Source organism: Psittacula echo (assembly GCF_963264785.1).
Source record: "Psittacula echo genome assembly, chromosome: 1".
Taxonomy (NCBI): Eukaryota; Metazoa; Chordata; class Aves; order Psittaciformes; family Psittacidae; genus Psittacula; species Psittacula echo.
Window position 1 is genome coordinate 77052552 of NC_137735.1, and position 24746 is coordinate 77077297.

At 37.5% G+C, this 24746-nt stretch overlaps 1 protein-coding gene across 1 annotated transcript in view; it reads right to left on the reverse strand.

Moving 5' to 3' along the window:
• Positions 1 to 24408, reverse strand: part of SYNPO2 (synaptopodin 2) — a gene marked incomplete at both ends in the record, with an annotated part of 65336 nt that extends 40928 nt beyond the window's left edge. The window contains one exon of the mRNA XM_080625887.1: positions 24280 to 24408. Within this exon, the coding sequence (XP_080482013.1) occupies positions 24280 to 24408 (129 nt within the window). The remainder of the gene's footprint in view (positions 1 to 24279) is intronic.
• Positions 24409 to 24746: the final 338 nt, after the last annotated feature.

The following is a 24746-nucleotide window of genomic DNA, read 5'->3' on the forward strand; positions in this document are numbered from 1 at the left end:
CCAAACAAATCTGGCCTGTCTTCAAAGCTGAGTTGTACAGATGTGTTCTTGATATGCCATCCAAATAGTTTTCTTAGACCCCCACCCACTGGCTGAAGTAAATTGCTCATCTGCATAAATGAAAAAGAATGTCATACTGAGTATGTTTGAAGGCTTGTGAACCAAGTTTAATCTGCTGTCATTATCATTTATATCTTCTTGTGCACACAGTATTTGTAGCAAAGCAGTTAATAAGTGGAAAGTACTATTCTTCCATGTTTGATAATCCCCACAATCCCAGACAGAAGTGTAGTCTGCATTGCATAACATGGCTTCCCAGTACATTTAGCTGGAATAGTTTCTTCTGAATATGCCTGTTCAACTCTTTACCTTAAAATATGTGGTAGACGAAGGAATGAGCAATGTCAGGGAAGACGCGTATATGCCAGTAAAGAAACAGGGAGGAAGCATGAATGACCTTTCACAAGGTAGAAACTGCCCAAAAGACAACCCTAACACCACAGATATTTGATATATTTGCCAATCGTATCCTGAGCTTCATCAAAAGGAGCGTAACCAGCAGGTCGAAGGAGGTGATCCTGCCCCTCTACTCTGCTCTCGTGATACCTCACTTGTACTGTGTGCAGTTCTGGTGTCCTCAACATAAAAAGGACATGGAACTGTTGGAACAAGTCCAGAGGAGGACACAAGGATGATCAGGGGACTGGAGCACCTCCCATACAAAGACAGGCTGAGAAGGTTGGGGCTGTTCAGCTTGGAGAAGAGAAGGCTGCGTGAAGACCTCACAGCAGCCTTCCAGTATCTGAAGGGGGCCTACAAGAATGCTGGGGATGGACTATTCATTAGGGACTGTAGTGACAGGACAAGGGGTAACGGGTTTAAACTGAAACAGGGGAAGTTCAGGTTGGATATAAGGAAGAAGTTCTTTACTGTAAGGGTGGTGAGGCACTGGAATGGGTTGCCCAGGGAGGTTGTGAATGCTCCATCCTTGGCGGTGTTCACGGCCAGGTAGGACAGAGCCTTGGGTGACATGGTTTAGTGTGAGGTATCCCTGCCCATGGCAGGGGGGTTGGAACTAGATGATCTTAAGGTCCTTTCCAACCCTAACTATTTTATGATTCTATGATTCTATATGTGGAAGGAAGAGGACCAAAAAGGGAAGGTGAGAGTAGAACATAGAGGAACAACATACAGTTGTATGCTCATATCTCTGTATGCAGAAGGAAATCAGAGCAGTACACCACAGGTGTTAGAGCTTTGGGAGGGATGAAGAAAAGGTTAGAGATTAGCTTTGATGGCAAAATGTGTTCAGAACTGATCCACTTAGTATCTCAGATGTGATGAAAGGGATGTTTGCAAATAAAGAGCAGTAGTTGGAAATGCAAGGTCTTCAGTATTTCTAGAAAAAGCTGTACCTGACCCATAAGTTTAGATCCTGGCCTGTAATGCTAAATGGGACTATTCTGTGTGGACTCTGAACTCATCCCTACCCCTCATCAGCAACCATCACTGGAACCAGCTGTTTCACAGGAGCTCTTCAGCTTAATTCCATTGCCATTAACCAGTTCTACTGATCAATACAAAAGCTAAACATGTTTCTGAAGAGAGTTTGCTGGAATAGTCCTGGGCCCAAGCTAGGATTTTGGTCCTGGCATCCAAACACCTCAAAAAAAAGTGCAAAATTTTGCAGCTATTTTAACCATATTGTAGTAATCTGAAATGGTTTGAGATAGGAAGCTTGAATATTATTTCTGATTTCTTGGTTTGGACTCCATCTTTAGCTCTTTGGGAGTACACAACTGGTCATAAACTTTGATTATTGTTCTGTTCACCAGGCAGGTTTCTTTCAGAAGTAATTATTGAAATTAAACAACAAAGTTTGCAACTTTCTCTTGCCATTTTAATTTTAGGATCATACTAAAAAAATGCAGGTGTGGCGATATCTTGCATGTGTAATGTGAAAAATGGACTAGATTGCCAGTAAGAATTTCAGCTTCTCACAAGAATTAGGTACTTGACAGCACCAATGGTCCATGACCAAAAAAGATATTACCTGGGGGAGAGAGAAGGAATAATAATCTTACAAACATTTTCAGTTTCTGCTTATGATTGAAAAAGAGCAACCAAAAGAACATTTTAAACTGTGAAGGCCTCCAGAATATACCAGGTTGGAGTTCTGCTTGTGCTGTGTGAAATTTTGTGTTGCTGCGGGCTGCAGCTGCTAAATAATGCACAGAAGAACTCAGAAACCTGTCGAATGGAGGACTAAGAGAAGGCAGCAATAGGAAAGGGACTAGGGAATAGGCCTTAACTTTCAAATTGTAAGTTTGAAATGTCAGTAACTTGCTTTGCTTTTTCTAGCACTTGGAAAAATATAAACTAGACCATTGCCCTTTTACAAGCTTTGGGAACTCTGCTTTGCAAAAGCTGGTCATTTTGAACCTTTGAAGGAAAGGGGAACTCAACTGCAAAGTCCAGAACAGTTTGAGGTAACGTTTTTTTATAGACTATTGCTACACTTCCTTTGGAATATTTTTCTCCAGATGCAAAATGTATGCTGCTTCCTGCACAAACCTTTTTGACATGCTCATTTTACTACTCTCATGTATCAATATATATTTTTTCACTGTGACTTTTCACTCAGACATAACTATCTGCAAAATCCCCTATCAAACAAAAGAAGTCTAAGCAGTAGGAAAATATACTCCTACATTGTTCAAAAAAACATCAGTTACCTCAGTTAAAAGCAGTACTTTTTCCACTTAAGCCCAGTTTCTTCCCAAATCTCTAGCTTTAGTATCAAATGCAATGCATGTTATAAATTAAAATCAGGTATTTGGTTGCTAATGAATACATATACTACTTCTGAACGAATTGAATCTACAGTCTTCAGTAAATGCTCAGGATGCTTCCTTTTAGATAAGAAAATCTCTCATTAAAAAAATATCTCTCTCAATTAGTAAACACTTAGAAGAAAAAACGATCCAGAGCATCTGAAGGTGTTAGTAGACTGTTTGGTTATTTCTACTCGATGAGGGTTATATCTTGGCCAGTGGTTTGGTTAGGATATTTTAAAAATCTGGAGTTGTTCTTCCAGAGCAACCACTGCCCTGCCTGCAGGTGTTCTGCAGGAGTCCGCAGCAGAAGGAAAGGAAGGGTTTGCTCACATTCCTTTTCTCTCATGCTGTTGCTTCTGTTTTTCTTTCATCCACAAACTAAGGCGGCAGCTCCTCAGTCTCTCTAGGAAACTGGTGCATCTCTGCTTGTTATGGATCCTGAAAAATGACCAATGTCAGATGAGCCAAGGTGAGCGAACATAATTATGTCCTGAGCTTGCTTGCAACTGTGCAGTGCAATAGCTTATGTTAGATAGCACTAATAACCTAATATACTATAAAGCACATCTGTGAAGATTCTGATTTCTATGGTCATCATGCCCATTTCTGATTTAGGGGGCCTGTTTATTTTAATAGTTCACTTAGCTCTACTGATGCACTCTAATTGAATTCAACTGAATTATTGTGCCGTCTGCTGCCAGGCTTCTCCCTCCCTGGCAACCAGTCCAGGATAGATCTTTAAAAGCAGCACAGGCTCTCTTTTACAGTCTTCTGCAATATCACCCGCCTTGCTGTCACGCAGAGCACTAGATAGGCACAAGGAAGTCTCCTGTTCCACCTGGCCTCCCGTTTCCAGCAGCAGAACCCTTGCCCTTCTATCCCAGATACTAACCTTATAGGTCCCCACACTGAACAGCACTGTGGGATAGTAGTAGCAGCAACAACAGTTTGAGCCATACATTTTTTTAAATACGAGATCTGCAAAATATATGTTTTTTTAAAATCCATTAAAATATCCAAATTCTAAAAATCCACAATCTACTGCAATGGTAAATTATGGCTGCAACTGTAGATCTCTCCTTATCAAAGTACCTCATAAAGCATCAGCAATGCATGGCTTCCTTTACAGTATAGCAGGAGCTGTGCTGAGAAGCATAGAGTCATCTGAAGCTATGCAAGATTCTTGGGTTTGCAAAAAACTGAGTGCTTGTGATACATCTGTGATACATCCATGAACCTTGTTTCAAATGATCAAACATTAGCAAGGTGGAAGGGGGGTGGAGAGGGCTTTGAAACATTTTGCTCTTGTAAAGCTTAGCTTTGAAGACTATATTCTACGTATATTCAGAAGAACATACAAATGCACTGAGTCTCATGACAATTTGACATGTTCAGCCTTTTCCTTTAAACTTCCTCAGAATGTGAATTCAGCTACATGGACAGTCTTGCCAAAATACTGTCCTGGTTTTGCTTTCCAAATGTGAAACTGACATTGAAACCACTTGGTCGCTTTGTATTACCTTCAGCCTTCAATGTTCCATAATGCTACAAGCATGAGAAATTATTAAAAAACAAAAAAAAACCCCAACAAAACCTCCAAAACAAGCAAACAAACAAAAAACCCACAAAAAACTTACTGGGCCTTTTGAAAACTGAGTTCAAGCTTAAACAGGGGAAGTTCAGGTTAGATCTAAGGAAGAAGTTCTTTACTGTGAGGGTGGTGAGGCACTGGCACAGATTGCCCAAAGAACTGGTGAATGCTCTATCTGTGGCAGTGCTCAAGGCCAGGTTGGACAGAGCCTTGGGCGACATGGTTTAGTGGGAAGTGTCCCTGGCTATGGTAGGGGGATTGGAACAAGATGATCTTAAGGTCCTTTCCAACCCAAACCATTCTGTGATTTTATGGTTCTGTAAACCACATCACGGTTTTTTGAAGTTTAAGGGAACACAGAATATGTCTTGACTACAAGAGGGGAACGCAGCAAATTCCTTTATAATGTATGTGCTCTGAGGAAAAAGTAAATGATTATTTACAAGTTCCCCTGCTAGAGTAGCAATATGTTAACAGCTTGCACTGAACTTAAAAATTTTGCATTTTCTCCAGTCTTGCATGGAATGCTTGCTAAACAGTCAGCATCCCTCAGCCACCTACTGCATCTTGAAAATACGTACACCAACTAGCATGCACTTTTTCTATGCACATTCCTACCATTAACAATCACAAACCCTATTAAAACTTAGGTTTGTGAGACATAACATCAGTTTTTCTTCCTTTTGTAAATGAAAGATAGTGTACTTGAGGGTTGCAGAACACAGAAAAGCAGGTCTTTAATTGGCATGTTGGAGATCTGATTTCATGTTACATTGTAAAAACTAAGGGGTGGGTACTTGAATACTGCCCTCTACTTCATGATAAGCCTCTTGTTTGAATGGCACAGTCAGCAAGAGCTAGAGGGTGTGAGACTACCTCATTCAGCTCATTATGCCAAAAGTTTCAAATACGGAATCGTGACAGAACTTTTAAGATGCAAAGGGCCTTTTTTCTGCCCCAGCTTGGCCATCTTTAAGCCACTGGGTGGAAAGCAATGCAGGGAATAATGCTACAATACGTACTTATAGAATTTACAGTCTCTAATCCCACAACATAGCTGCTTCTGTCATTAATGTTGTTTTATTTGAAACATTTTTTTTATTGTGAACAGTTTGCCTTAGTGTTGTGGGTTTGAGGAATTTCCAAGTAGCTGAAGTATGTGGGGTGCAGTAGCAGTCGCGTTATCTCTGCATACCTAAACTGAGTAGTGTTTTCCAGGTTTGTGTTGTGGTTTTGACAGTCAATGCTTTGCACTGGTGAATGCAGGAGCTCACTTCCAGGCCAGACCAGAATAAAGTAAACGTAAAGCTTGCTTATGAAAGGAGATTTCTCCTCATCTATGGAACTGAAACTAGGAGTAAATGTTTTATTCTTTCCTGACCTTTTCCCTTTCCCTTTAAAACTCTACAGTATCACGTTGATTTACAGAATACTGAAAAACTTAGTATTTTTCTCTTTAAAACTATCCTTATCTTGCCAAAAACAGAAGATAATTTGGTTTGGTTTTATTAAAATCCTTTCTGAACTTTTTACACTGCAGTTATTCTTCTCAAATGAGTCATACAATAACCATTCGTAGTTTGTAGCCAGTTCTCCAAAGAAGCAGAAGAAAAAAGAAACAACTTCCTTTTAAGGGAATGAGACCTGTTTGTAATGATAAACCTCTTTCCATTTCTATTTGAAGGCATTCTCCATAACCCAGGAATTGATAGTTATAAAAAGCCTACCTACTTTCTTTGGATTACAAAAGCGTTCATAGCTATAGAACGTTGTTTAAGGTTAGCCTAAAGCATCTGTATATACGCTTACACATAGGGTTACTGTTGAAATTACACATGCAACGTGTCAAACAAGCAGCTAGTTTACCAGAAATCTGTCAGACACAGCCTGAGAATTGTTTAATTTAATTTGAGTTAATATTTTACATAAAAGAGTTTAAACAAAAAAGTATTTAATATTTATGTGGAATGAAAACAGTTTGAGAGTATGTAATTGTAAAGAGAAGAGCTAACACAGCGATTTCTATTAAAGTATGATTCCCAAAACTCATCATACAACTTGAATGCTGGAGTGTTTGCATGTTCTTAGAATTTGGGAAAATTATCTACATGTCAAAAATCGCTTCAACAATTTCTGTAACCTCTGAAAACCACTGTTACTTTAATAGGAGCTGTGCTGTACGTCTACTCAATCTCTGTCCACAGAAACTGTGCCTTCACTATGCAATTTGTTCTCAGATTGTGGTCCTTCCAAACTTCTTCCATTAGCTCTGCAACTAGTAAATAACAGTTTGTCTAGTAACACATGCAAAAAAATTTAAACTTCCAAAATTTGGGATTACTTGGGTTTTTCCTCTTGTGGGTGGGATCACTTTGCAATCCGGAATATCCAGAAATGTGTTCAAATTTTAATGAAAGCTGTAACCCAGTTAAGAACCAGATATCAGTATCTGATAGTGCAAGGAAAATAGACTCACAATAAATTTTAATGATAGCCATGGGTAAATTTTTTTCAATTTACTCCTTTTAAATATGTGAAACCGGTGTCATTGCATACAAATTAAATTAGTTCACTGGATGTGTTACTTAGATGGGAAATAAGAATAGAGTTATAAACTAGCTAAGGGTTGAAGGGAGAAAACCCCCCTGATATTAAATTCATATGCACAAGCCGAGATGAACTATTTAAGTTGTATTGCCATCCATTTAGCTCTTAACCCTGACACTGTAGCTTATTAGAGAAGTGGCAACAACAGAATTCTTTGTAACACGGATTTCTATTAGCAGAGGAGCTACAGCAGACTTCTGTGTTGTTAAAATAAATTAATCAAAACCAGCAGGGGAGCGTCCTTGAGTTACAATAGCTGCATTATTCAGAAACTGTAAAGATTGAATTTTTAAGGAAATACAAAAGGCATGTAGTTGGGAAAGAGCCAGTTGTTTTTTAATGCTGCCATTTTTTACAGTTCTTAGTATAAGACACTGGAGTACTGTTTCAAGCAGGTCTTTGGCATACATCTTCTATAATTTTATGTAATTATCTTCCTCTGAAGTATTATTATTACGTATTAACACAAGCATAGTATGGCATCTCTCATCCTAGATAGATTCTCAAGTACTTTAATGATCTTTGGCCAAAATCTGTGCCAGCTTTAAGACGTGTTGGCTAAGTCAAGGATGCAGTTATATGCACAGAAGGCTGCAGCCTGCACATACATGAGACAGAGCAGTCTTGTAGCAACAGCCATACTATGTGTGCCTTCTAGGAGGTAAAGTAATATTTTCTTAACAAAACTTTCAAAGAGGAAAGGGATATTAGTTACAGGGTAGCTAATGTAATTGGGGTGTAGGCGCGAGTTGGAATTTGGTTGGGACACTAAAAGCAGTCTCTCTCCTGCAAATTGATTTTTTAGAAGTGAAATTGCTGCAGAAACCCCAGGTACCCTAATCCTTGCTAGGATTACTCCTCAGTAGCAACTCCTTTTGTCAAGAAGGAAGGGGCTTGAAAAACGAAATCACAATTTGAAGTGGTATTATTTGTGTCTGTTGCACACAAAAAAACTGTTCTCAGTTTTTAGGTTTAACATAGAATTTATTTATAGAATCATACTACTAAGTATGACAGACAAATATCACCACTGTTGCAAATTCCATTAGGTGATGCATTGCTCAGAAATGTAGTGAGCTAGTCACACATAGCAGACGTATGGATGCGTCTCCCTTTCCTGATGACAAGGAACTGACGTGTGAAAGTGTCACTACCTTAGATATGTTTATGGAGGAGCACATATAAAAAGCTTTATCTTTTAAAAACATCACAGTTCCTGTGCATTATGGTTTCACTAAACTTCCATGTAAATGTTAAAGTCAATTAATTGGAACAAAGCCTAGGACAAAATGTTATTTGCTTAATTAGGTTAAATTAAGTCCTGATTTTGCTGCTATCGAACATTCATATTTAGAAAACTTAACAATCTGAAAACCTGTTATCCGAAATTACAGTCATATTCTGCCATGTAACCTTTTTATATTCCCCTGGGCTGTGTTGAATATGCACTACAGTTTTTCTAGCATGGCTTCATCAGCTTCTGGAAACTTCTGCCACAGAGATATGGCTGTGGCATATACACTGTGATTGAAATAAATGTTAGAACCTGAAGTCATTAACGGTTTCTGTTCTTTTGTCTCTTCTTCCAAAACTATAAATCATAGAAATAAGGGTTAAGAAAGATAACTGAAAAATGCTATGGGACTAAAAAAAAAAAGATTTTCAAATCTTTTTGAGATGTTAAAATGATCATAAGTCTTAAAGAATTTTCTAAAAATAACAAAAGCAACAAGCTCATGCAAATGTACAGGATAATCTTGGCTGTATCAAACATGTTGGTCGATATAAAAATGAACATGAGCCGGCAGTGTGCGCTCGCAGCCCAGAAAGCCAACTGTATCCTGGGCTGCATCAAAAGTTGCATGACCAGCAGGTCGAAGGTGATCCTGCCCCTCTACTCTGCTCTCGTGAGACCTCACTTGGAGTATTGTGTGCAGTTCTGGTGTCCTCATCATAAAAAGGACATGGAACTGTTGGAACAAGTCCAGAGGCCACGAGGATGATCAGGGGACTGGAGCACCTCCCGTATGGAGATAGGCTGAGAAAGTTGGGGCTGTTCAGCCTGGAGAAGGCTGTGTGGAGACCTCACAGCAGCCTTCCAGTATCTGAAGGGGGCCTACAAGGATGCTGGGGAGGGACTATTCATTAGGGACTGTAGTGACAGGACAAGGGGTAACGGGTTCAAACTTAAACAGGGGAAGTTTAGATTGGATCTAAGGAAGAAATTCTTTACTGAGAGGGTGGTGAGGCACTGGAATGGGTTGCCCAGGGAGGTTGTGAATGCTCCATCCTTGGCGGTGTTCAAGGCCAGGTAGGACAGAGCCTTGGGTGACATGGTTTAGTGTGGGGTGTCCCTGCCCATGGCAGGGGGGTTGGAACTAGATGATCTTAAGGTCCTTTCCAACCCTAACTATTCTATGATTCTATGATTCTGGAAAATATAAATGCACATAAAGGAGCTGCTCACTCTAAGGATTTGTTAATCTTCTTGAATGGGATGAGTTATTATGTAGCTATAAAGTGTCTATTTGCCATCAGACTATTTCACCCCAGCAGAGCTACAGAATATTTTTTGACAGCCCTAGTTATATTAGTTTAGGACAACAGCATTCCATTTCATTTTGTGTCGCTACTGTTGCTCCAACTTTGCTACAAGATATCCTGCATCTTTTTCACATGCTAAATGATAGGTTAACTCAGTTGCATTGTTATGTCCATATGGAACCTCCAAGTAACCTTAGTATGTATAAATCAAAAACTGTGCCAGATCAGATAAGAAAGCAACAAACAACTGTGTCTTGTACAAAGTGAAGAGGCACTTTTTGTAAATACTTCCGAAATAAGGCTCTGGCAGCTACAAAACCAAAAGCCTCCATCTAGTATTTCCCTTTAAATTTATGAAAGTGCTTCAACTTCCAACAAAGGTCAAATACAAGCTCAAAGACATGAGACACAAACAGAAGAAGAAATTGAAATCACATTGAAATGTCTTCTTCTTTCATATGCATTGTGCTGATTTCAGAGCTTATTTGTGAAAGAAAAAATAATCTGAAGGAACATCTGACAATATGACAGCATGGTATTCATGAGCAATTGTTCAAACAAGTGTTAGGGAACCTGTGGTAATGGCAAAGTCAGCCTTCCAAATGCCAAGCACCAAATAACAGGAGTAGAGGTTAGAAAGGGAATCTGTGGAAGCATAGCTGGAAACTGAAGAGACATTTAAGTGGATGTCATGTAATTTTGTATTTGTCTCCTGAGCAAGAGCTTTCCCTGTGAGTCATATTACTATGTACATTGAAAATTGATTGGTGGTGTAGCACCTTTTCTCATGGCACTGTTTATAGCTGTCTAAGAAACCATTAGTCAGACACAAATTTCAGCATATTGGTGATGTAAGGAGTCATTTAAAAATCAACTGAAGATCAAGAGTGGCATTTTAAGCAGCTGAATAGGAATGTAGAAATCTACATTGCTCTTTTTCACCTAAAAGAAGATAATCTGACTCAGATTGCTGCAGAAGACTTACAACTTTGCAGACACTTCTCTTACTAATATAATTTTGAGGGAAAGTTTCTGCTACATGAACTGTTGGTATCTCTCAAGTTTCTCTGGCAAGCATGCTTTTTAAGGATTGTGTAGATTTAGAACAGATATCACAGGTCAGCACCTTCATAAGTTAAATTCAGTGTCAGAATCAGTGTCCAGTTTCCTTCTCACTTTATTATTTTGCCCTGAAACTTACCTCTTTTCTTCTTATTAGCTTAAGCCTAATAATTAATTTAAAGAAAACACAGTAAGAGCATTTTAATGTCACTTTATCAGAGGAGATTGCTTTCCAGTTCTTTTTTTCTTGGAAGAAAGCAGCACCCTGCATGTTGAAGTAAAATCTGTGTCATCCTCTGTGCCTGAAGAAAGACCCTTAATAAAGGCATTAATTGTAATTTCTGCGAATAAAGATAAGACCAAGTCCAACCTCTCTCCTCATGTCCTCCACCTTGTATTCCACATGCACTTAGCATATATTTTACTCTATTTATCTATGACTGATGCCATAGGAGTGCAGCAAAGCTTTCTGCATTTAAAAAAGGAGGGGTCTGGAGATGGAAAGTTTCAACAAGGACAACTTCAGTACATCTGACAGACACATACTTGCTTCACAATAACCACTGTTAGCTGGAAGATGGAGTTGGGGCTTGCTGCTGAAAGGGTGTTGCCTTAAAAAGTCCTTAGCTTTTTGTTCAGTCCAAGTGAAGCAGTATTTCAGATGTATTTCTGACCAGTCAAGTGCAGTTGTGGCAGGATCTGTATTTAAGATACTGGTTTAGATTGTGACTAATTGTGTTAAAATAATGGAGAAACTAGAGGTACACAAGTCCTAAGGGAGCCAAATGAAATAGCCAAGATGAAACCCAAGCACATGTAAATATCATCTGGCTTGAGAGTGTCTTGCAAATGTAAAGAAACCAAAAAAGTTCAAGGAAGCTTTTGAATAAAACTAAACTCACTTGGGCCAATGTATAAATTTTGCTTTAAGTGACATATAGGTATAACATGAGATTATATGAATCCCTAAGGGGGAACGCTGCTTTCTGTAATAATGTGAAACTATAAAAACCAGAGAGGACTTTGTAGCATATCATTTCCTCTCCCAGTGAGGAGAAAGCTATACAAGAGTCTGACATAGAAGGAACTGGCAATCACAAAGAAACCTATTCATATAGCATTTTGACCATGTGCAGACCAAAGATCTCCAGCTATTACACTCAGTCCCAGAATCTGTGGATTACTAAAAATATTATGCTTGTTGAAAGCTGTTGATGCCAGACAGTGTAAGTCTCATTTGAAGGCTTAATCATAATGATCTGATGGAAACTTATTAGAAAAAGCTTTTTAGTTGGATAACGAGCAAGAAAGAGGCACTCCATAGAACTGAAGAAGCAGGTAATTCCTATAGCTATGACTGCCACTGTGTGTGCATCCAACATGATTGATCCTATCACTGAAATAAGTTGTTCCGTGTTCTTCATGGAACACACCGGCACAGAAGCATGGGACAATTAATATTTTCCAGCCTTTTAAAAAAAATTGTTTGGGTCTAGAGCCGTAGTAAAAAGTTTTGGGAAAAGATTTGGTTTGGCTGTCATTTTAGGTAAGCTCTATTGCCATGCTGTTGCCTAGAAAACCTAGAAAAGAGCCACCCTTTTCAGTTTCAGTGAAGATTGTGTTAAAACATGATCCCATTTCTGCCTCTCTGTTTCTATCTCAGTACCCTGCAGCTGATGAACCATGCCAGGGTTTAATTCTTCAGAGCTGGATGACGCACGAATCCAGAAGGCCTGAATTCAAACCTGATTTGAACAGACCAATGCATCTTCAGTTTTCACTTGAGTCAGTTAGCACCCAATATCAGTTTGTACTAATTCCCTATCTCTGCAACTTTTCCAGACCTCTTATGCAAATTAGGCCTTGAGGCAACAACAAGTGAATGACCCAAAAGGCTGGTACAGGGCTGAGCACCATTGTCCTCAGGCCACGCATTTCAGTGCTCTGTTTGTTCATGTAGTAATGCTAAAAAAATGATGGGCCACAAAGATAACCATCTCTTCAGGCTTAATTATTGTACCCTTTGTACTGTTCTTGCCAGTGTAGAAAAAGAGGCATTCATGGTCCTCTTGCTAAATTTTGATTCACTGGATTGTTTTTCACTGTTCCTATACGTACAGAGGAAGAAAACTGTAACTCAGAGTATGAGCAATTTTTGCTTTTGTAGAATGACAAGAGATTTGAAGTCAAATCCTTTTTTGTAGTCACAGATCGTGCAATGAAATCAGAAATCTTTGGGTAATGTGGAAAATAACTTCGAAATGTAGCATATTTAGGAAATGAATCGGGACCTTTCAAATCAAGACTCAGTCATGGAAAAATGAGTTGGATCACTCTTGTACTGATCTGTTAATTTCAAAGTATTCAAGTAAAAATGGGCTTAAGCTGCAAAACTCTGATAGATTTCCAGGACCCTGACTGTTCAAGGATTCATTCTCGGATTTGGTGTACTTCATGGGAGTCTATTCTTCATTAGGTTAGTAAAATAACCTGGTTTTAGAAGAGCTGATGTTACAGACTGAAGTCAATGCTGAGAGTGAAGGCAGAGGATGGAAAAGCAGAATAATGAGGAATTTAGAAAAAAACCATCATTTTAATATAGCTTGAAATTTGGTTTAAATGGAATACAAGACCTGGAAGACTTCTTACATCTCCAAGGCTCCCAGCCCTGTCTATTCTGGCTGTTGGGCTGGAAGGAGCTGAGGTTTGATATAATGTGTGTTATGAACTATTTTTTTTTATTATTATTTCACTACATATATTCAATAGTCATGTGTAATATCACTACTGAATGTTTATAGTATGTATGAAACAGGTGCAGAAATATTTTTCTGTTTTCTCTTTAAAGGATTATGACTGCCTCTTTCTTCATGGCTTCTGAAATACTCCTTTTTAGTTAGCTGGCTTTTTAAAGATCAAAATGTGTCCCAAATATAGTGTTATGAAACCACAAATCAAACCCTAGTATGAGTTTATGAAGCCTTCCTTAAGGAAGTTGCATTCTATTTGTATATGGGAAATAATAAGAACTGAAAGGAAGATTTATATTTATCAAGTTGACACAATGATTTAGATTAACTTGATATTATGTGATTCTTGTTTTATAAAAATATTTATCTTGAAGGTATTAATTCTACACTTTGAAATTATTTGATCCAGGAGGTACTAAGCTGAACAATACTTAGCAACTTTAGTAAGAAAAGATGAAAGCTAGCAAACAAAATTTCTCTAAGGTATAACTGTCTTTACAGTAGCTTACCTATGATTTTGTTGATTGTGAATAAGAGCACCATCTAGTGATAATCAATAATGTCAGTATCATGAAAAGGTGATTATTCAGTCTGGACATAAAGACATACTGCTAATTCACTTTGAAATGATCTGGGGCTTGAAAGGAAGTGGTGTTCTAGTTCTGATTTCCAGTAAAGTTTAGTGACTACTATCTTCCTATAGATTCTCCTAAATATGCACAACATATCTAAGGACTAACTTTGCCTAATAGTATGGATACCATGAGACAGCACTCTTAACATTTTGTTTCATAAACCAGTGATGTGATTTTATTATGTATTATTGCATAAATTGCATAAACTTTCCAAGTTTGAGAATGGCTCATTTTCTGTTCATCAGCATAACATACTTATTCCACTGGCTGAGAATTTGGGTGAAGCCATTCCTATTTCCTAGGTATCGCATGTTTTGGAAGGCAAACAATTCTGAAACTTCGGGCTTTTTTCAGTAATGGATGTCAAATAGCTGCTCCTCTTTAAGTATCTTAGGCATTAAATAGTATTATATGTTAGAAATAGCTTAAAATTGCCATGCTTAATGACAGCTTTTTCTGAATTTGAAGAATCTTATTAGCCAATCTATCCATTCTTCAAGTATTATTTCAGTGTACAGTAAGATCATTATGAATATATGATAATATACAAAGCTATTTACCCGTTTCAGATTATTTGCATATGCATCCTCTAGCCTTTGAAGTGATCTTTGCAAAATAGGAAAAAGTGATTTGTGGAACAAAGTGCTGGTCAGTCTATTTCAGCCACATCTGTTAAGCTGTAATAGTTCAGATTTCTGTGATGAGAGAGTTCATGAAGAGCAGAAATTTTCCTGTATTTCTATCAGTCTGAAGAAAGTTCACTGAAAGTGATGGGCACTATCCTAACCAAGTAACAGAGTTTGAAGTCTGAGTCATTGTTTGCCCACGATTTTCAGTGAATTCACTGAAAGCGATGCTTAAGTAAGTAGCGATACTTGTTTATTTAAATAAAAGTATGACCAGGAGAATAATAAAAGAAAGCAGAGCAAGAATGTCTGGCAAAGACAAGGATTTAGAGAGATAAAGAGAGATGGTATCTTCAGGAGCACCAGTGGGGCACCAGTAAAGCTAATAAAACTCTAGGTATGATTCCTGTTGATTGCAGTACATCTTGGAAACAATATTATACAGGTATAGATAAACATTATGACTACTATTGCATAATTCTCCACATAGATGCTTTTCTTCTAGAAGAAAAGCAGAATTTTTTGCAAGACCCTTATAACCTTGCCAAAGTGATGTATCTACAGGATGGGTGTGCCGACACAAGTACTGTCTGACTTGGTCAGGCACAGCTGAAAAGGTTGCTACCCACAGCTGCCTGGAATTTCTCTCTTTCCTCCTTCCTGTACTAACCTGGAGGTTTCTAGCCTTCAAATCTTACAGATGAGCTGCTTGTATGGTTGTTGCCTGAGCTTTCAGACAGATAAGGTGAGTTAGCAAAGCCCTGTTACCTAAATTATTTAAGAAATACCTGCTTATTTCAGACAACACAAGTGTGTCTGCTTGCAGTTAAAAAAAGCAAGAGCGCTGCTACAGGTAGCCCCTTCAAACAATAAATATTTGCAACTGAGAGGTATGTCCATGATCTAAATTTTCTCCTTAGCTTACACTGATATGTTAACAGTCCTTTAATAAATGGCCTCTAGTTCCTACTAACACCAGTGTAGTACCTATTATTAGCAGTTATTTCACACCTTTATGAATATGCAAATTGAAATGTCTTCATCTCAAATGAGTATCTTTGTCCTTACAAAGACTTCCAAGATAGCTTGGAAACTAAATGTAAAATTACCAAATAACCTGAAAACACTTAAATTATGTAACAGTGTTACTGGAATACCCTGAAGTCTAAGGGTTTTTTGTTCCTTTAAAGGGAATGACTTCTGATAGACACAGAAAATAGTAGTAAGTAGATCCCTAACAAAAACTGCTACAACTTTCCCAATGAGGATTTTTATTCATGATATCTGCTTCTAATTAAATAACTTCACTATATTGTACATACTAAGGCCCAGTCCTCTGTTCTTTGAAGTCAATGACAAAGCTCCCATTGAGTTAATGGGAAAAAATGTAGCTCCTTTGTTAAGGCTTCCACTATAGCAATTTCAACTGTTAGGTTTTTAAAACAAAGATTAAGCTTTGCCACCTTTCCCTGCAGACAAGGAGATCCTGATACTCCTTCTATTAGGCAGAGAGTACTAGGAAGGGAAAATTTGGTCTTACAAATTATGTTCCACTTTGATTCCATTTGTTTTTCTTTCTGTTACTGTAAAGTGACAGAATTATCTTTTATTTAAGAAACTTTCTTGAAATCTAATATTGTAGCAATTTATGCCATACGTGGCATGTTTATGCTTTAGAGAACATATCAAATGAAACCAGCAGCATAGAAAACCATAGCTTATCTATTTCCTTCGTAGTTTTGACCCATCACCAGTTCATCTGCTAATGAATTGTAATATAAAACAAGCCTACAAAAGCCAAAGCATCCAGCTTCCTAAATGGGACCATATTTCTAAAATACACTTACAAAATGCAAGTTTATAAAACAATGATTCTACAGCTACACAGTCCAGGATGACATAACTCTTTTGAAGCAGAAAGTTACCTGTACATTTGATGCCCTACCCCAGAAGTAGGGAGCAGATACCAAACAAAGAAGGATTCAAAATATAGAATCATAGAATCTACTAGGTTGGAAAAGACCTTTAAGATCATCAAGTCCACCTTATATTTATGGGGAATTAAAAAGAAGACAGTGTTTCCCTGCTAAACAAGAAAAGAAGGTTCTGTGCTGTGCCCATGTCTGCAGCACGCGATAGAGAGCTAAGGGTGTAAGCCCATTGGCTCTTACGAGCTTAGAGCTAGATTTTCGTTATAGTTTGCCATCTACTTAAGCAACAAATAAAGCAGCCACTTCTTCACTGTTCTTAGTACCCCACTGACAGCAAGGTGCTGAGGTGTTTTGAAGATTTTTGGCTTTCATGTTTAACACCATGTTGTATTGGCAGGTAACCAAAAAAAGAGCACTTTCGTTTTGGTGCATGCTGAAGTATTTCAGGCCAAATGTACATTAGTCTCATCGTAACATCCACACTGACTGTGGACTGCAGATTCTAATGAAATGGAACAGATGGGAAAAATTAGAGAAAAGGAAAAAGAATCTGCTGTGTAACTTGTGTACATTAGATCTGAAATTTAAAACCTTCAAGCTGATATCCAGGGTTTTATTCTTAACTTTCAGTTTTGTTCCAGCCAATGAACAGTGCTTGTAAGTACTGGTTGCAATCTAAATGTTACCATTTTTGTCCATAGTTAATTCCATGCACAAAATTGTTCCTCTTGAAGCTGAAGCTATCTCTGCAAATCAGTCTCTTTTTATAGAGTGCTAAGCATTTATCTCATGAAATATGGTCCCTTGAAGTATTTCTGCTATAAATATTTCTGCTGTAAATATAAAGAACAGCAAGGTCTGTATTTGGGAGAAAGCCCTTCCATGATATGCATAAATTGCTGGCTGTATCCTCTCAATCTGACACAATCCTAAAGGGCTTAGTCAACAACATTTTCTGTTGTGATATTTTAATGTGAGCTTGGTCAAAAGTCTTGCTATTACATTGACATTCACAATAAAAATGCAATAGCACAAAATATAGAACAATGAAATATAATAATGTCATGCAGTGTATTTTAATGCTTCCAACAAAGAAACTAAAAAATGAAGCAAAGCTCTATACAATGCAGATAATCTAATTTAGTAGGAATACACTGTTGGTTTGGGGTTTCTTAACTTGTTTAGTGTAAATCAGTGTGAATTATGTTGTTCATTCTATTCCATTGAAATCTCTCTGAGCATGAGAGTTGGAAAAGTACCTATTGGAAATGAGCAGAAATTAATACTACCATGTATCCAAAGTATATTTGTATTTCCTAAATACTGTGGAAAGCATGCCAAAACCATCTTGGTAGGTAGTTCTTTATATCCAAAAGAGGATATACAATCATGTGCTAGTTCAGCCTGCAGTTTTTAAACAACTAGATGGGACTTTAGTACCAAACATTTCCACTGGCACAATAGCTGGTATGCAAGAGTTTGAAACACAGACCCTTAAGCTTTGGAAGTACATATAAACCTTTGCTGGTAAAGCTGTATGATCTTTTTTTGCTCATTATTTTTATAACTAGCAAAGGCAGATTTCCAGGAACAGTTATTTAGCAGTGGTCTATTTTAGTTAGATTTTGGGAACTTTAATTTGTTCTTTTGTTTTGCAGAATAAATGAATATCCCCTCTTCCCAGTTTGTCAATGAAAGTTTTGTCATTTACTTAAGTAGAAGTTGAAGTATGTCATCTAAACATGTACAAAATGGCTATTAAATTGGGTCAAGGCTTGTCAAGGTGGAGTCAAAATCCTCTTCATAAAAGACAGATGGAAACACAGTTTTCCACCTAACTCTTTATGTAAAAGAATATGTAAATATGCCGTACAGAATTTTCTGAATATCAGCAAATACCAGCTGTGTCAGATCATCTGAAGAATGAATTTGAGAATAAGAGTTTGTCCAGGCTGCAAAAACAAACTATGTTTGGAAATGTATTAGCTAGTAAATTTAAACAACCAGTTTTAAATACAGTCCAAGTAAGGCAAGTTGTATTTAAAATCATGTAGGTTAACTCTAAACTCCCTCCCTTTTCTGCCAGAGTTCAAGTAGCATATTTTAAACATGGCTTATTCTGTCTACTGCTAATGCATGAAGTTGGATTCAAATTCTGTTTAACATGTCGATTGATACAGATAAGGAAATATAAGCAGGGTCATCTTAGCTCAGTGCTTTACAAAGCGTGCTGAGCATCTTCATTTTAAACACAGTAGCACTTAGTAAGATCCTACTTGACTATGTATTAATGAGTGTATTTTCAGAAGCAGATGCCACCAAAGTTTCGAGTCCAAGATGGATGTGATCTGAAACACGGAACAGTCTGTTACCTTCATCTTACTAGGAGCATGGTGCTCCTAGGCTATCAGAGCAGATGCAAGCAGGGGAGCTAAAACACCCCTGCTTCTGCAACTGATGGTTTATACTCATCCGTGTGACTTAGCGCTGAAATTAAGTAGGAGCACAGGAATAACACAGCTATATTTATCATGTTTCAACTAGAATGTAATGATCAGAATCTCAGCTTTTATTAACCTAGTTTTTCTGCCAATGGTGACAATGTATGAGAATGACAGGAGCTTGAAAAAGTTTCCTAAAACCCAGCAGCTTTGATGTACTTTGTGAATGGACCAACTGTGTGCTAACATACCTCTCATATGTAAGACAGTGTCAGGCTTTGCCTTACTTCAGGATCAAAAGCATAACTGCACTACCATGTCTTATTCTTCCTTTTTTTTCTACTAGACTAAATGTAAAGGTCAATTTGATGAAAGCCACTTGAGGTTGTTCTGCATGTGTCAACTATTTCAAGTAGATGCAGGGAGGAAGTCAAACTATCACAACAAAGCCCACCTCTGTATACATCCAGCATTAAGTAATCGTATTCAGACATCAACTTTTTACACCATTGGTCCGGGTTGTTCCCAAGTCTTTCAGTTTCAGGTTCCAATGAATCCAAAATGACGAAACTGAGACTTGAATTGAAATCTGAGCATTTTGATGGACAAGTGCACAAGTCTAAAATGACCAGGCAGCCAGTTCTCACATCTGAGTAATTACTGAGTCAAAGCTAAAACTACTACTACTACTACAGCAGCAGCAGAAGTCTATTTCATTAATTGGCAGAATAGTCACAAACTGTGTGAATTTTGCATGCAGCCTAGTTAAGGCCGTTGGATCTTAACTCTCAGTTACCAAACTATTTCACAGGAGCTATTAGTACTACCATTAACATGTAGGAGAAAATTGAAAATTGCATGATATTTGGCATGACTGGTCATAAGAAAATGTCCATAGTAGAGCTAAAATTTTCAATGCCAAGATCACATTGGTAAAAAACATCCATGAAGTTCTTTCAAATAACTTGATATTTTAGAGGATAGGCATTATAACTGTAGTTCTACACTGGCAAACTGACATGGTAGAAATTAAAGGAAGGGAAATGTTACTATTTTATTCTTCTAAAAATTGATCATACGGATTTTTAAACATCTATTGGTTTTCACCTTTAGGCTACTGATTGGAAAAGAGGACTGAATTTCCTTTGAACTGTTTGGAGGTCTGAGTCATGGGATTTACAGCCCTTGAATACTAGAACTATTTGGGTAAGTTTGGGAACTTAAATTAGCAAGACTTTGACTTTACAATGAGTTCATCAAATTACTGTTTGGTGTAAGTAACCTTACACCAAAATGAGAATAATGCAACCAGATAATTTAATAGAGTTACATCACAGCTGAATTGTAAATCTAAATCATCTATAGGACAACTCCATTAAATTACCTGTTGCAAAAGAGGTGCTTCTAAAAGAATATAGCTTCATTATATATAAAATAACTGGTATTGTTAAGTATTAGTAGGAAACCTCATAGGACTTTCTTCCAAATGCTAGTCCAGAAAATCACCCACATTTTGTGCATATAGTTTTTATATCTTTTTTAATTGAAAGCTGCAAATAAATTTACAAGAAAAAATCTATGATATTCATGAAAAAGCTTTCTTTCATATATCTCACAGTGGAAATGGAAAGGACAGCATGTCACTTGGCTGTTATATACCTTGAATTCTTAGCCATCTAGGGTCAGTGTTGTACTGAGATTTCCCAGCTGTTTCCTGCTTCAGGGAAGTCGTCCTACCCGTGCAATATTGACATGGTTTAGTGCCTTGGTGCATACACAGTGCAACTGATACAACCAGTTTCCTCAGCTTTACAGTTCTGATTATCTCTTTTTTTTTTTTTTTTTTTTAATAACATTGATTTATTAGATATTGTTCTTAGCACAATGTGTCAGTATTCTAAATAGATTTTATGGTATATGTGAACAGCATATAGAATATCTAAAATCTTTTTAACTGAAAATGAATTTTTTATGAAGTATTTAAAACATTAGTGGACATACCAAAGTAAGCTGATGTACAGAGCCAGGGTTGGGAGGAGGAGGTGTGTTAAACAGTTTGTATGCCTCTATCAAAAATATGTCAAATGTTTGCAAAATTTATGTTTCTGAATACAAGTTAAAAATTTAAAAAAAAAAAGGAGGGAGGAGATTCTTTGTAGTACTTTAAAGAAATTCCATTTGTTGCAATCTCACATCTAATGAATTACTGAAATGTCTTGAATCTAATTTAATGGATGCAAAACTATTTGCTGATGAAAATTTCCTGGTTTCTGTGCTGTTGGGAAAAAAAATACTGAGATGTTTCTTGTGAAGGCAAAAGGTTTGTCTCTATCTCTCTGTTAACACTTCCCACGATAATGAAAGACAACACTTCATACTACAGGCAAAACTCTCACTGATTTTAGTGGAAATGTTCCTTGCATATATGCTGTAAGAGCTGGGCAAAAAGCAATGGAGAGACAGTTTACAATTTTTTTTCTCTAAATGTAATAAACAGTATTTTAAAAGGTGTAAACCAAACTGCAGTAACTTAATTTCATTAGCTTTAAAAACAGTGTGTTTCCAGTAACAAAAGGATAGATAAGTGTAACTTTAGGATTTTTGTATCTTGCGACATTTTCATGGATTATCTCATTTCCCCCTGTTTCACATCCCTCTCTCTTTCAGATCTGTATTGTGACTGCTTTGCTTGTGACTGGGGCCTGAATGTGCTTCCTTCTGCAGCAGTCCAGGGATATACCTGCTCAGGTTGTGCCAGCAACAGGAAGAACAATGCCTCTGCAGCCTTCACAGCTCCTGCAAGCTGAGACACCAAGACCAGAAACACACCCTTGTGACAAAATCTTGGTTGGTATAAATTGGCAACGACCTCCCTGAATCCATGGAGCTACATTAGTATACATCAGTGGAGAAGCTGAACCTTGAACTGCAAAAACCCCCTCCAAAGGCCCAGAAAACCAAACCAAATTTTTACTATGTTTAGGACACAACCTTTGGATTTTTGAGCCAGTAGGATAATTGTTATACACTAGTTGAGCAATTCCTCATTCTCTCATGAGTTACTAGATTCTGTTTTTATGGATAACAGAGTAAGAGCTGAAAACCTTGTGTCTTCACAGAAAAGGTCACACACAGTGTAGCTGCACATCCCCCCCCCCCTTGTGATGCCTCAATCTGACAGTGGTATCTGACCTGGAGACCCATGTCTGTGTCCTCTGAGAGTGCCCTGGCTCCCTGGGAGGGATGGCAAAGGCTGCTGACAGAGTGATTCCCAGAGAAAGCTGTAGCCTGTCAAATCTGAGTTTCAGGTTTTCAGCCAGATGCTGGTGTCAGTTTTCAAATCTTACTGGTCCTGACCAACTCTTAAGCATGGAGAAATGAGCGACCTGGATCTCATAAAGCACCCAATTCACCATGCTTGTAACACTTGTATATGCTGATGCACACATACTCTTACAAAGGGTGTTCTGAAGTATTATATTGCATGGCCTTTTGATTGGGATCATTTGCAAGAAAACGAACTCATGCTTCTTTGAGATTTTTTTTTCTAAAAATACATATTATTCTTTTTCTACATTTAGATATATTTCACTGGTGGATTTTCCCTTTAGAAGTAAGGCACAACTGTTATAATGTATCAAGTTCTCAAATCCCAAATTTAAGAGGTAAAACAAAACCCAGACTTAAGTCCACAGTCTCGGATATTAGTATTCCATTTTAAAGCTTAATCAGAATCTTGTGTTCAAGCTACTGTTCTTTTTACTTTTGGTTTTATGTAATCAGGGTCACTTGCCTTTTACCATTACTCACAATGTTTTAAGTTCTAGCTACAATTTTTCACTAGATGACAGGATTCCACTGTCATCTGTTATCAGTGGCTTTACTTACAAAGCAACAGTTGCCCATAGTAGGAAAATAAGTCCCAAGTCTTGCAAAGTATCAAAACAAATGAAAAACCTAACAGTAATGAGAAAAACAAGGCAAGCACTCAATAAATCATAGCTCTGTTACTGAATATGATGAATATTATGGCCTGGCAATCATCGAAAATCGTAATGAAAGATGTTCTTGTCTTGACACAGGAACTAAAAGGATCTTTTATAAAAGAAGGTAATTTACTGTTTCTTACTGTAACTTACTGCTATTTGTGAAAAGGTTAACTGACCCAGGAAATTAAATTTAACTAATTAATAAATGAGTTGAGAGCTTAAGAGAATTGGAGCTTAAATAGCTAACCTCCTGCTTTAAAATACTACATCAAGATACAAAAAGCTTAACACTCAATGTGCTGGACTACCAAAATACTAAAAGGTGATAAGATACATTTTAATCTCTCTCTCTCAGTTTAACAAGGCAGAATACACTGTATGATGAATAGTCCCAGTATCATTTCATCCAGTGGTATTTTGCTGACCTCTGAGCTCTGGACAAAATTTGTCTTTCTTGTCTAGTAGAATAGAATACAGCTCCATACAGTTACATAAGCCTTAATAACCATGACAAATCTTCATTGTTGCACCAATGGAGAAGCTGCTGCAATGGAGCGAGCATTGATTTTTAACAAAACTACTTTTTAACTATGATTTTTGCAACTTGTGGTTGCCAATTCCTATTTTTTATTTATTCTGAATTTCTACTGTCTGTCTTGCTCTCATTTTATACATGAAAATAGTTATGAAGTGTTCAGTAATTAGTAATTAATAATTAGTAATTAGTGTTGCTCATTAAATAGAAGAGGGAATGTTTGGCATCTATAAAAGCTGCTTCCAAGACTGGATAACTTTCCAAAACAAGAGATAACACAGTGTAATGCTTTGCAGGATTCCCAAAATAGTAAGAACATTTTCTCATGATAAAGCTGTATTTATTCCATGCCTAGAATGTATCTATGTATCTATTCTATGCCTAAGTATCATAAATAGATGACTGTAACAGCATTTCCTAATATGAGATTCAGTTTTGTGCTTGCCGAGTGCATTCAAAACCGTACAGCGAATCAAACTGAAGCTGAAAGGTACACATCATTTCACTATTTCAGACTTTTAAGATGATATTTGCAATGCTAGCAAACTACTAAGAAGTAATCTTTTATTGACACAAACATAATCAGCACTGGTAGAATCTCTGCAAAACATGTTAGCACATTCAAACAAGCATCACAATAAGACCCACACCAACCATTTCACTGAAAGCAGTATATATTTAAAACAAACTGTTAGCAAAACACTGATAACATCTTTCTCTCATGATCCTACCTTGGCGATTTGCAAAGGTTGCTTTTGCTCCTTGCCACCTTGCAATCTAAAGCCCCAAGGTGCCCCTCCGCTCATAGCAATGCAGAGATAATCCCCTGTGCCCATTTTCCTGGTGCAGTTAGGCAGCATTCATTTACAGAACATGAAAAATATGTCTTGCAGATGTTCAACGAGCTGGAGATTTGTCTGCCAGGCACAGCTGGAGCCCCAGAGCACCACACTGTTGCTGCTGCTGTGTACTGCACTAGCAAATGTAGTCATTCAGAAGAATGTAAGCACTCCCTCCAATCAAGGGCACAACCCACTCTTTCGTCAGATTTCTATGCTCAGCCCACCTTCAAAGTAAAGTAAGTAACATTGAGGAAATGCACACAAAGAAACTCGGCCATGAGGCAGAAAAGACTGTGTTTAAACATGGTTCTTTTGACAGCTAAATCAAAACAACAGTAAAAAGAAGTGTACTTTTC